At 40.1% G+C, this 13,922-nt stretch overlaps 1 protein-coding gene across 1 annotated transcript in view; it reads right to left on the reverse strand.

Moving 5' to 3' along the window:
- Nucleotides 1–13,922, reverse strand: part of LOC109911859 (glutamate receptor ionotropic, kainate 2) — a 392,551-nt gene that overhangs the window by 137,676 nt on the left and 240,953 nt on the right. The window contains exons 7-9 of the mRNA XM_048596706.1: nucleotides 7,665–7,808; nucleotides 5,192–5,299; nucleotides 3,713–3,826 (exon numbers count right to left, since the gene is read on the reverse strand). Coding sequence (XP_048452663.1) covers nucleotides 3,713–3,826; nucleotides 5,192–5,299; nucleotides 7,665–7,808 — 366 coding nt within the window. The remainder of the gene's footprint in view (nucleotides 1–3,712; nucleotides 3,827–5,191; nucleotides 5,300–7,664; nucleotides 7,809–13,922) is intronic.

A 13,922-nucleotide genomic window follows, 5' to 3' on the forward strand; every position in this document is an offset into this window, starting at 1 on the left:
GTCTGGCAGCATCTGTTAAGGAGAAAACAGAGTTAACGTTTCGGGTCCGGTGACCCTTTCTGAAAACGGAAGGGTCTGAGGAAGGGTCACCAGACCCGAAACGTTAACTCTGTTTTCTCCTTAACAGATGCTGCCAGACCTGCTGAGCTTTTCCAGCAACTTTGTTTTTGTTCCAGATGCTACACACCCTCTCATGCCTCCATGTCACCATTTACCTAGTACTTCACCAAAAGCCAATTTCCATCCATTCCCCCAAAGTGGAGGCCATTGAACTTTACTTCCAACTGTGCTCCCTGCCCCAAACCTTGGAATTACACCTTCATATACCTGGCCGGCTTCTCCATGTGCCCCTTGTGGAGGTCATGGTTGTGGTCAGTGCCACTAAAACCTCCTCCTGTATCCACATGCCCCCCATATACTTCCTCATCACCGTCCTTCTCCCCACCTCTGTCAAATGCCTCTGTGTACCACCCCCCCCACCCCGCAACCCAGCCATAACAGATCCTGATCTCTTCTGTCATTGCGCTCCTGTGATTCTTCCTGAAAGATTGATGGACAGACTGCCAGGACTGTACTCACACCAGATCTCTGGCCAATTTTAATAAGCAGTCCCAAGACATGACTGACCAGAGGCCTGGCCCCTGTCATTGCCACTTCCTAAGTAATTCCCCTGACTGGTTGTGCTGGTCCGACAGGACTGACTGAGTGCTGTCCTGGGACATTATGACAGAACGTGCCAGGTACTGCAGTGTGACCTGAGGGTTTCAGGAATTGGATGACAACCTCTCCTGCTGGTTGTGAAGGTCTCTGCCTGCCTCAACCTCTTTGTGACTCACTCCTTCCAGGAAGCAGCAGGTAATCTGTGTGGAACCTCTCAGTCACGTACTCACAAATGCATCGGGTCAGTGACCGATGACATGAATACACAAGATTGTTTTGTTTCCTGATGATGAGGTCAGTACTGGGCTGCAGGATTCAGAAACATAACGTTATTCCCCTAGGTGCAGGGTGCCATGGACTGTACACACATGGTACTGAGAGGGTGGTATCACCACGCTGCAGGGGTTCTATTTGATTATTGTGCAGGTGATCTCTGATCACTGTCACCACACCCTGGTGGAGTGCGGTCACTACCCAGGCAGCTGCTATGGCTCCTATATCCTATAGCGCTCTCATGTACCTGGTTTGTTTGAGGGTCCAGGGCCTTTACAAGGCTGGTTACTACCCACTGTGACCATGGCTCATTCCACCATTGTGCAACCACCTGATGGATATGGATCAGACATTTAATGCCGCCCATGCCTCAACCAGGGCCGAGGTGGAGCAGACGACGGGGCTGCTGAAGATATTGCTGCGCTGCTTGGATCAGTGTGGGGAGGGAGGGCTTGGGGTCTCTAGTATAGTCTGGACAAAGTGTGCTACATCATCCTGGTGTGCTACGCTCTGTGCAATTGGAGCAGATAATGTGGTGGTGTGTTGAGTGCTGAGGAACTGTGGGAATAGGAATGGTCACCTGAGGAGGATGAGGACAGTGGGGAGGAGGAAACCGTCATTGTTTAGCTCAGCTGCATTGGGCATTTCAAGACAAACTGAGCCTCATTGACACCCATATTCAATAGATGAGAGCTGGTTAGAAAATCCACCAATCCTCACAGCAACAATCCCTCCAATAAGCTCTGCACAACTCAGACTTAGACGAAAATTGTAAGATTAAAACTATCATTTCTTTTGTTACAATCTCTAACTAAAAAGGCAAGTGATTTTTCAGTGCAAAAAAACATTAAATTTTGTACAATTTAATTCATAGGAAGAACCAAAGCACAGCTAATCTCAATAGGCCAGGTATAATCATTTTAAGCAGCCAACTAGCTTCTTAATTAACCTGTCAAAAGATTTGTTCTTGTTTGTACAAAAATTTTGAGAATTACTTTCTGCTTGAGAACAATGGGATAATGAATCTATTTCATTGGATAATTAAGTTGTAATATCACTCCACAGTCATAAAAAAATGACTTGTCCGAGAAAAATGAATTGAACAAACTCAATCTTTTCATGTAAACGTAAAACAACATATAAAACTATCAATGGATTTGTGATTGAAAACATGCAATCATGTCGCTGGATGGCCTGGTTTTTGTATTCCTAATGGTGTCAGTTTACGCTGCTTGTTATATCTGGTTTCTAATGGGATGCTGCTTCTAGGATGACTGATAGTCAAGTTTAGCACACCATATCTCCAAAGCTCCAAATCTCCATCATTCTTTCCTTTTCAAAGAACTGTGTTCTGTCACATTGCCTCCAAATGTAACTATCACATGAATAATTTGTACTCCCAGCAGATCATTTTCCATTGTCTCCCACAGAGAGCACTGAATCGCAGGAATGCTAGCATGAGCTGTGTATGAGTTCCAAATGTTTATGAATCCCAACTGAGAGCACAGTCAGAAAATTATGTCTCATGGTTATTCCCCAACGACTGTGTGACAATGGCCGATAATATCTGGTGCTGTTCTGCCATGACAATTGCCTATATCCGCTTAGTCAATAATACCACACATAAAGCAGGATTTTAGGAAAAGTTAAGTTGATTTCACAAATGGAGTTTTGCACAGCAAAATGCTTGAATATTGTAAAATCATTGCTGGTGTCCCAAAGGAGCCCATATCATGAAAAGTGAGGGCAATAACAATCATCATGACCACTACTGCTGCAAAGCAGATGATGAACTGTAATGTTAGGGCTTTGTGGAACAAGTAGTGTGTCATTTACTTATTATGTACTGCTGCTCTGCCATGTCTAGATAACTGGCTCATCTATGAAGGATCTATATCATGTGCACTTCCATTCCATCCTCTATATATTGCTTCTGCAATAATTACTGTGAATAAGCTTCAGCAGTATGGAACATTCACATTGCATCCTTCTTCAGCTGTTCAAGAAGGCAGCTCACCACTACCTTCCCAAAAGCAATTAGGGATGGGAATTAAAGCTGATCTAGGCAGCAGACCCCACATCACATGACTGAATAAAACAAAATTGGTTATAATCCATGTGCACTACTACCAAACCACAATTACCCAGTTGTCTTCCATCAGTGTCACAATCAAAAGGCATAGTTGTATTTTTTTGTATTGCAGAGAGGAACATATGGCTCACAGTTTCAATTATTTAAAAGCCCACTTTAAATATCTACAATTTCTAATCTCTAATTTTGCAGTAAGTCTTTTTTACTATACGTGTCTTTCAGAGTACACTGTAGAATTAATAAATTGGTAATACTTATTTACATAATGGATATCACACAGTGCCAGAAAGTAATGACTGTAGACACCTTTAAATCCTTCAGGTTTCTCTTGCTCCTACATGCCTCTTTTTTTTAAAATAATAAGCCCATCATCACTCAACTGTTACATAATTGGTATGTTACCTCATTTTTTTCAATGTTTTTACATTATGGGCCTGATGCTATTGTTTTTTCCTAAAACAAATGCTTGAAGACAAATAAATTTCATGTTGTATTTTAGATCACTGAGCCAGTGTGGTGCTCTCATTGACAAAATGTAAAATATACTGTAAATATGCTAAATATTGTGTATTGTTGCCTTCTGGGTTTATTAATTTTAGTTGAAAAGTCTTGTTCGACATTTCCATTTGCATGTTAGTGTAACACCACAAATCATAAATCAAAGGTGAGCAATGCATAACATTTTACCAGAATCGTTGTAACAACTAACGATCGGTTAGATAATGAATCGGTGATGTTAGCTGTCTTTCCTTTGCGATTTTCAGTCATGTTCAATCCACTGCTCGTTTCCCAGGTCCCAACCTATAATGAGTGTAACAAATGCAATTATGAAAATGAGCACTTTATGAGCAAAGCCCACAAATTCTCATTACTGGAAGATAACCAACTTCTTCAATTGAAACTAATAGTTCACCAGCTTCTTGCTACAGTGTAAGTAATTTTAATAAAGTCGAGTCCATACAAGTAAGATGCTCCAATCACGTTTGGAAATGTCTAGTGAGACTCAAAGAAGAAACAGGAAGTTTTTCCTCAATGAATGCTCAGACTCCAGTAATCGAGGCCTGGGTGCCAAAATAGAAAGGCCGGTGTTTCCCACTTTCAAAACAACGGGAATGAGTTGTAAACATCAGGTGAGATTTCACTGATATTCTTGGAACCATGCTTTCACGCAGAGACGGAGATCAATTATAACAGGAGAATGGCCATTGGTGGCAGTGCTGTCCCTCAAGGCTGCACATTTATGGACCATTCACATATGGTGGCTAAAAGATTGCATTTAGTGGTATGAGATCCATCTTATGAGCTACGAGACCAGGGTCATCAGCCCCAAATGATTCCAATAGCCATGCAATGCTTAGCACACACTTCTCTCCAGCAACTGGAGGTATCAGCTAAAACATTTAGTGTCACGAAAACATTTTTTCACACAATGGCAATGAATAGAAGCACGATTCCAAGTATATTGGTTGTAATAAATCTATGAAATCAAGCACAAGGGTCAATGTGAGTGCTTATCCCTCATAACATGAGCAGAAACTTTGAGAGCGTAACACATTTAACCATGCTTGCTTTCATTGGAAAACAATAATCAAGTCCAATCATAACTAGTTATACCTATAGAATATCTTCTAACATTAAAAACAATGTTCTGAATACTCCAATAGATTAAGTGTAGAAATCAAGCTATTGAGGTGATACTAGGCACTGTGACCAGAATTACGATCAATAATTTTCCAAGATTATAAAAGTCCAGGAAAGGGGTTCTGAGGCTGCAGGAGCTTCAGTTAGGGGGAAAACTTTATAGTGATAAAGTTGAAAAGTAATCCATTTTTAACAATGGGTACAAAGCTTCAGCAAGAAAATTATTAAAATACAATTACCATATACTTGCGGCAAATTCTGATTTGCACTCCCAGTGGGTGAGTGCAAACACGTAGACTTGCACCTTGTATGTTAAAAGTGATTATCAGGTCTAAATCTGGTTTTCACAACTTAATAATTTTATACTCATATTTTCATTGAAAAATAAATTATTCTTGGCAGTAGAAACATAGGCATAGAAGTGCTATGCAGCTACCTTCCACAGAATAAACTTCCTTGGCTATCTAATGATTCATCATATTTTCATTCAATCAGCTAATCAGGCTTAAGGAAGAATCCCAATACCTTTTCAAGCCCTTCTTCCTTGAGGCTAATCACATCCAAATCAAAATCTGTTCTCAAGCCATTGGAACTATTAAATATAATTCGGCCTGTTAGTCCTTCCCAGTGAGCCTAAGTAGAGAAACAAAGACAAAATAAAGAAGGAAAGCATTGACTCAAATCAGGAAAAGCTAGCCATATGCATTCACATTCATTTGTTGCTACTTGTAACAGTCAAATTGGTGTTGATGTCATTTGCCCACTTTATGTGGCAGGTGCTAAAATAATCACCAGAGGACTCTCGTGATCTGATTGTGTTGGATGCAGCTTCCATCAGTTTCTGCACTGACCTGGAGTAACAGTAATTGTAAATGTGAGTCCGTCAGCAAAGAGAAAATCGTAAGATACACAGCAACAGTTAGACTTCCAGGGGTCCTCCTTGATCATCTTTCATCAGTAAAAATTGTTCAGAGGTTAACAAGTTATAATGAACAATACTTAATACTTTTTTAAAAATGCTTTAGTCACTGACTCTCATGATACTGGCAAATTATTAGTACTATTTGCCTGATGTAGTTTGCTGCCTATGGTGAGCTTGTGTAACAAGTAACTCATGTCAAAATTTAGTTATTAACAATTATCATTCTTGAAAATTCCCTTACTAGCATAGCCCTTAATGTCTTTTTGTAATTACAAAGAAACATAAAGGCAGCTCCAGGTTGTACATGGATGATCCCTTCAATAGACATAATGTAATGTCATACATAGCTATGCTTCTCATCATTCGCTTTCCAATGAAATGCTTGGCACAAAAATTGTTTAAGGGGATTCCAATTCACTCCTAGCGTAATTTGGGCAGAAAAGCAAGGGAGGCTCATGAATATATCCCTTGCTGCACACTTATAAACATGCTCAATGATCTTTAACTGTCAACTTTCAGCGGTCTCAACAAACGCTACTATACCAATATTTTATCACAGCAATGATAGAATCGAACAATATGCATGGCATTCAATACCCCCATACCCCCAAAAAGCACAAGTATAAGGTCCAGTGGCAGGAATTTGAAAATTTATAAAAGGCAGAAAAAATTATTTGGAAGCAGGGAGAGATATGGAGATCTTTGACTAATAATAGATATGACCCAGGAAGCAGGATTACTTCACAAAAATCAGCTACCAGGCGGTGTTCAGGAATACAAGGAACTCTAGACTTATCTTAAAGGACCACAAAGAGAATTGCTATCCATTACTAGTGGTAGGCTATGAAGATCATCAGGGCTGTTTTATAATTTACTGTTTAATTATTGAAGTAATTAAAGCCAACTCAACACAGGCCATCACTAACCCTTACATTCTACCACGCTGACTTCATGAAGGCACAGACAACATTATTGAATATATAGAATCATAGAGTCCCTATAGTGTGGAAGCAGGCCATTCGGCCCAACAAGTCCACACTGCCCCTCCGAAGAGCATCCCACCCAGACCCATTCTCTTAACCCTGCATTTCCCACATCTAATCCACCTAACCTAAATATTCCTGAACACTACGGGCAATTTAGCATGGCCAATCCACCTACCCTGCACATTTTTGGACTGTGGGAGGAAACCGGAGCACCCGGAGGAAACCCACACAGACATGGCGAGAATGTGCAAACTCCATGCAGACAGTTGCCCGAGGCTGGAATCGAACCTGTGTCCCTGGCGCTGTGAGGCAGCAGTACTAGCCACTCAGCCACCTTTGATCCATTAAGCAAATTAGAAAAAAAGCTTTTCTATGGTTCCTTGATTAATATTCTTTGACATTAGGCATTACTCTGGACCACAACACGGGTTTCAACCCCAACTTATTAGGATCTTCTGCTTCCTGCATGAAATGCCCATCCCATTCAGCCATTACACTTTGCTGCTGATGACTAAAGTGGACAGTAATGCATTGGTAAAATAGTGTGCGAGATGATTGAAGGACCATCTTTACAGGTGCATTGCGTCAGCCTGATATTTTGTTATTTAACAAATGCATAATCAGTAAAACCACGAATTCCTGCCAAGATGCAATTAATGGACATAAAAGGGGATTATTCCTTTCTTCAATTTTTCCAGAGGAGAAGAAACTATAATCCAAAGTCATTAAGCAGCATGTTAATTAGAATTTTTTCAAGCATGCAGATAATGATCCATTTCAATTTATAAAGCTGTTGTTGGGTAGATAGTAAGTAAGTTGGATTTGAAAGGGACACATTATAAGTTCCAATCATCTTGCTATACAAGTACATCTTTAATGAAACAAAAACAGAAATTGCTAGAGAAACTCAGAAGTTCTGTGGAGAGAAAGCAGAGTTAAAGTTTCAGGTCCAGTGAAGCTTTTTCATTTTTGTTCACTGTTCTTCAGTTCATAGGATCCGGAAGGTCAACTCTGCTTCCTCTCCACAGAGCTTCTCTAGCAATTTCTGTTTTTGTTTCAGATTTCCAGCATTCGCAGTTCTTTGTTTTACCTCTTTAATGAACTTCATGAAACGGCTTCCAAAGCGCCAGGGTTTGTGCCTGTTACACTGCAAGGAGCTGACAGTCATCTGTGGGGACTGCTGGACAGCCACCGATACCACGTGAACTGCATCATAAACTAAGGCAGCATTTGTCTGAAATTGGAAACACAAGAATAAAATCAAATCACAGAATGCTGCCAGTCAGGAGCACTTAGATCAGAGTGCCTAAAGCTGCCCAGAATGACCTCTCAACTCGTTTTGCATACCTTGTCTTTGTTTCATTTATCTGTGATTTTTCTTATCTGTCCCTATTCAGTTCTTCAGAAAAAATGAGCTAGTTACATTTCTTTCTGCAAAGTAAAATGCCATTTAGTTCCTGAGGGTAATTGTAAATATGTCAGACTTTTCCTTTTTATACTGCACCCTTCTGTTAAGATTTTATTGAAAACATAAGAAATTGAAAATCATATGAAAGCTTTCTTGGCAGGTCTGATGATCATTTGTTTATTGATAGTCACTGTGGTGTACAGTCTGTCTCCACCAGCCAAAATTATCTTGTTGAAAGTGGCTGGAAGAGTCAGGGCAGGTTGCAAGCTCTTTTCATCATTGTCTGTGACCCTCACTGGACGACTTGGTTTTCTGTAATTATCTCAGCATTTATTTACAATGGCCCAAATATTCAATGGGCACTGGAACCTCTCTTTTAAAAGCTGACTAGACACAAAAACACCTATTTACCTTCTCCAATTATTCTGGCTGCTCAAGGAGCAGAATCCTTGAAAGGAAAAGCAGAGAGAAGCCGCACCCCTTTTTATGGCACTAACTGGGGTATTCTGGTAAGTAATAGTTTAAATGACACAGAACGTCTCATTTTGTCAGTGTTAGCGAGTGAATAGGTGAAGGTGTAGGTGCATAAATGAGGTAAACTGGGTAAAGGAGTAGGGTGGGTAGATGAGGGGTAGACACAGAAAAAGCCTGCCATGCAGCCATTCCAATGATGTAGACAGGCTTCATTAATGGATAGTGAGTGTTCATTTCTCAATGAGCAAAGTTACAGCTTCTGGAGCTGCTGGTTAATTTGAAGAGCCAGCAGTTCCAGCAGTCTCAGCAGTACCACTGCTCAGTATTGGGTGCTGCTTGGACAATGGCAATTGTCCATGAATAAAACATTACTGGAAAGAAAGAAAGTAATAGCTTAACATTTAATTTTCATGTTTGAATAGAAACAAAAGATGCAGGTCTACAATGAAACAAAGTTTATTTCTGTCAAGTGTATAAAAGTATCGCCAACTCACCACAGCTACAAGAGTGTCACACTTGACAGAAACAGGCTATAGACTTGTGTGACTACAGGTCATAATAACAAGCATAAATTGGTATGATGATCATTTCTTCTGGCACAAGTGTGGCACAGTAGACATTCTTCCCCCAAGTGTACCAACTGCAACCAGTCTGAGGACAAAGTCTCCATGCAGCCCCAGAACCAGGTAAGTCAGATCCATTGGGCACACAGAGAGGTCGGTCATCTTAGGTAGGTGGGTGAAGAGAATGGAGGATGAATTTTGAAGTCTTTGTGGAGATGAAGGATATTATCTCAGATAGCAAGGTGTAGAGCTGGATGAACACAACAGGCCAAGCAGCATCAGAGGAGCAGGAAGGCTGACGTTTCGGATCTGGACCCTTCTTCAGAAAAGGATATTATCTTCTCAGGCACCATCCGAACAGAGTGCCCTCAATTGCCTTTTTTTAAAAATTTGTAGAAGTCACAGGTAACCCTCTTTTGCCCACGCCAACTGTATTATTGAAAGGACAAAGTTATATATTTTGTTCTTTAGAAACATCCTATTTTCTCCAGTTGCCACTGAAATAACTGCACAGAGGCTGGTATCCGTCACCAAGTCACTCTTTATTTACCTGTGCATGGTACACTGGCTGTGACCCAGCCAGCTCAGAGTCAGTCCCTTGAACTCAGGAGATTCGAATCTCCTGTTTTTTTTTGTGCAAATATCTATTAGTAAACCACCACAAGGAAAGTCACCCGTATGACCAAAGTATCAAGCAGAGCCCCTGTAGGACAAGGTTATATTGGGGTCAATTGAATTTTTAACAAGCTCAATTGGCCCATAATTATTCATTTACTATGATAGGCAGGCTGATTTCAGCACCTGGCTATCCTTTGTATTATGAGGTTACACTTGGGCTGAAATGGAAAGCTGCTGATCTGGGTCCCCACCTTGCTTTGCATGTGTTTTCCCCATCGAAAACAAACATGGTGGGGAAATGTAACATTAGGCCCCTTACTTGACTGTACCTTCACAATGTAGTCTGACTAGAACATTTAGTTGTATCTGTATCATTTTAACGATATAATCTAGCTCTCCATTGTTTTTGTTGATTGCTGCTGTGCATTCTGCATCACATATGCATATCATACCAGCATCAAATCATTTCTGCTTGTGATGACTCCAGTGTTGGGATAGTGGACACCCATCCATTTTTGATTCAGATACTCAAGCTTTTATGTCTTTGATAATTCGTAAGATCAGCAATTAAATTGTGTGTACTGCTTTCAGATTATTTTGATAAGATATGGTACTGCAAAAATACAATTCTTAGTACCTTTTGAGTCAATGTGGCACCATGCAAATTCATATTGCTCTAAATTCATTTTGAAAGGATAGAAATAAATGCATTAGTCATTTCCAACTGTACAAAAATTGGGCCCTTTTATAAAAATGTTGTGCAATAATTTGTCAAGGCACTTAAATACCTAATTATAAAATGATGCTCAATTGTGCCACAGAATGAAGATTTGAATATTGAATGCATTGCTATACATGGCAAAGTCTGTATTCAAGGAGGCAAATTAGGATATTTCCCAGAAAGCACCTAACACCATACAATAAACAAACTTTATTTAGTTTTCTTGACATCGCTCAGCATCACAACAAGGGTTTACTTTCTCCCATTATATCAACTATGTGGAAAAAAAAATCCAACAGGTACAGTCTCCTTGGTATGTCTCAATGCCAGGCCTCAGAAGTAGGCAAAGTATTACAGCATGGGATCGAAACTTACACTAAACAAGTATATTGGCTTACTCTACATTACAGATCTAGCCTTTTTGTGGTAATGTTCAGGTTGTATGGCATGATAATGTAGATGTGGCTTTGTGCAGTAAGACTGAATTAGAAGAATACTGTAGGATAAAATAATATGTGGGGTTGAGATCATTGCCCCATTCAGAGAAGGCTTGCTGCGTGAGAAGTTACTAAGCTGACGACTCATCAATTGCTCTTTTGTCCCAAGTTTCATCTGAAACTGACCTTCACTTTGGCTGATTGTTGCTTTATTCAATTCCAGGACATCAATGCAGGAGTTTCTCAGGATTGTAGTCCTAGAGTCCAACCATCTTCAGCTGCATCATCAACAACTTTCCTTCAGCATAAGGTCCAAAGTTGGGATGCTGCCAATGATTGCACAATGTTCAGCGTCGTTTCATGACTCCTCTGATACTGAAGCAATCCATGTCCAAACGCAGCAAGACCAAGACAATATCCCGGCTTGGACTGTGAAGTGGCAATTAACATTCACGTGATTCAAATGCCAGGCAATGACAATCTCGAACAATAATCTAACCATAACCCCTTGACGTTCAATGGTTTTTACCTTTATTAATCCCCACTATCAACATCCTGGATGTTACCGTTGACCAGAACTTGAAATAGGCTGGACAATTAAATACAAAGTCTACAACAGCAGGTCAGAGGATAAGAATCCTGCATCAAGCAACTCTTCTGTTTAATTCCCAAACCCTGTCCACCATCTACAAAGCACAAGTCAGAAGTGTGATGGAATCCCTCCCCATTTGCCTGGATGAATGCAGCTCCAACAACGCTCAAGAAGCCTGACACTGTCCAGGACATAGCAGCCCACTTGATTGGCACCAAATCCACAAACATATACTCCTTCCACCACCGACGCTCAGTAACAACAATCTGCACCATCTACAAGAAGCACTGCAGAAATTCACCAAAGATGCTCAGACAGCACCTTCCAAACCAATGACCACTTCCATCTAGAAGGTCGGGGCAGCAGTTATTTGGGAACACCACCACTTGCAATTTCCCCTCTAAGCTACTCACCATCCTGACTTGGAAATATATCACTGTTCCTTCAGTGTCATTGGGTCTAATCTTGGAATTCCTTCCCTAACAGCATTGTGGGTCTACCTACAGCGTATGGACTATAGTGGTTCAAGCGGTCAGCTCACCACTACCTTCTCAAGACCAACTAGGAATGGGCAATAAATGCTGACCATCCAGAAACACCTACAATCCATGAGTGAATAAAAGAAAATTCACTACATGTTACCAATGAGTCAATTGCCACTGAACACGCTTGTCACCACACTGAGACTAAAACTGGAGAATTGCAGCCAATGATAATAAATAGATCGTCTCTTTTAGTGATGTTGATTGAGAGAAAAATTTTCGCCAAAACTTTCAGGCAACTTAGCAGCTTCTTCAAAATAGTGTCATGGAATCTTTCATGTCAACCTAATTGTAGACCTTTCTGACAATGCAGTAATCAATTAGTACTGCACCAAAACGTTTGTTCAGTTTCTATGCCTAATCAGATTGGAAATCAATTGTCTGGAGAGTCACACAATACAGGAATGACAGTGGATTCTGCCAATGTCTGGTGCCCACCATTTCCACGTAAAGGGATGATGGGGTCTTGATTTTTTCCTGTTTTGTCCATCCCAAGGTCAACATTAGTGCCAGGCATAGGGTTTCTTGGTGTCCTCCAGAAATCTAACCAAATAGATCATCGATGTAGTTAGGAGTAGGTACACCTGCAGGAAGAATATGTATTGGGTTACATGTGTGCCAGAAGGAATGATCATCATACTAATTTGGCTCTGTTACTGCAACCACACCTGTGGCCACGTTGAGTGTAACATTCCTGCAGTTCGGTGACTTGGTTTCATTGTAGCACTCGAACATTTGACCTAATTAAACAAACAATTCCATCTCTAAAATTTGGCAAGGGGTTAGAGCAACAAGTAACAAAGTCCATCCTGCCATATTTTGTCAGAACCTTCAGAACTCCTTCTATTCTGTTCTTACTGCAGAATTTGCAAGGGTTGATTTTATAAATTACCTTAGTGTTTAAACATCAGAGTGCCATTGACAATTATTGTGTACACTGCACTTATGTTCTTTATTGTAACATTTTCTGTTTACCTGAGGTGACAGAAATCTTAAACAAACAAAACCATAAATTGCTGGAGAAACTCAACAGGTCTGGCAGCATCTGTGGGAAGAAAGCAACATTAACATTTTGAGTCCAGTTCTGAAGAAAGGTCATTGGACTCGAAATGTTAATGCTGTTATCTCTTCACAGATGCTGCCAGGCCTGCTGAGGCGCTCCAGCAAATTCTGTTTTTGTTAGTTTGACATCTCCAGCATCCACAGGTTTTTTGCTTTATTTTTGTTTGACCGAATTCTTATTTTCCCAATTGCCATGGCATTTGTTCATGACTAAAAGAAAAAGATAAAATGCTGAGAAGAATAAAAGTAATTAATTAACTTTTAATTTCCACATTTAAATAGAAACAAAACATGCAAGTTTGTTATCAAACAATGTTTGTACTTTCGCCACTACATCCTCGACCTCACCTCTACTATCCCCCCAAATCACAAAGACTATTATCGTTGTTGAGTAACATCAATGGTCAATGGCTCGGAAACCAATCCCCCCAGCATCAGTTAATTAAATCTATTATGTCTGAGATCATCAGTGTTAACTCACACATGTCACACACCAGCTTTTCTCCTGGAGAAATTTAATAAAACCTGCAGAGTCGGATTAAATTTTACTGTTTTATGAACTGTTAAATTGCATTGTATCCTCACTAAAAACGAGTGTCATTCTATTTCTCCACATGGTCCAAATTCTAGCCTCAAGCACATTGATACAAATAAAGTGATACTTTTATTTTCCATTTGCCTATGGTGGGTTTTGTAAAGACATACACGCGGCATTTGAAAGACTACAAACCTTACAATTTTCAAAATAACTTCAGGTAATGCTTTCAAACAGAGCAGATGTATTTTCGCCACAAGCACTTGCAATAATGTGATTAAAAGAAATTTAAATAACTGTACCAGGGATTATATAAGGACAAATAGTAGCAGTTTTTGGTTGAAATCACTTGGAATTTGAGATGCAACAACATTCTTGTTGCCTTTGGTTTTGACC

This window comes from Rhincodon typus, chromosome 5 (genome assembly GCF_021869965.1).
Source record: "Rhincodon typus isolate 14 chromosome 5, sRhiTyp1.1, whole genome shotgun sequence".
Classification (NCBI taxonomy): Eukaryota; Metazoa; Chordata; class Chondrichthyes; order Orectolobiformes; family Rhincodontidae; genus Rhincodon; species Rhincodon typus.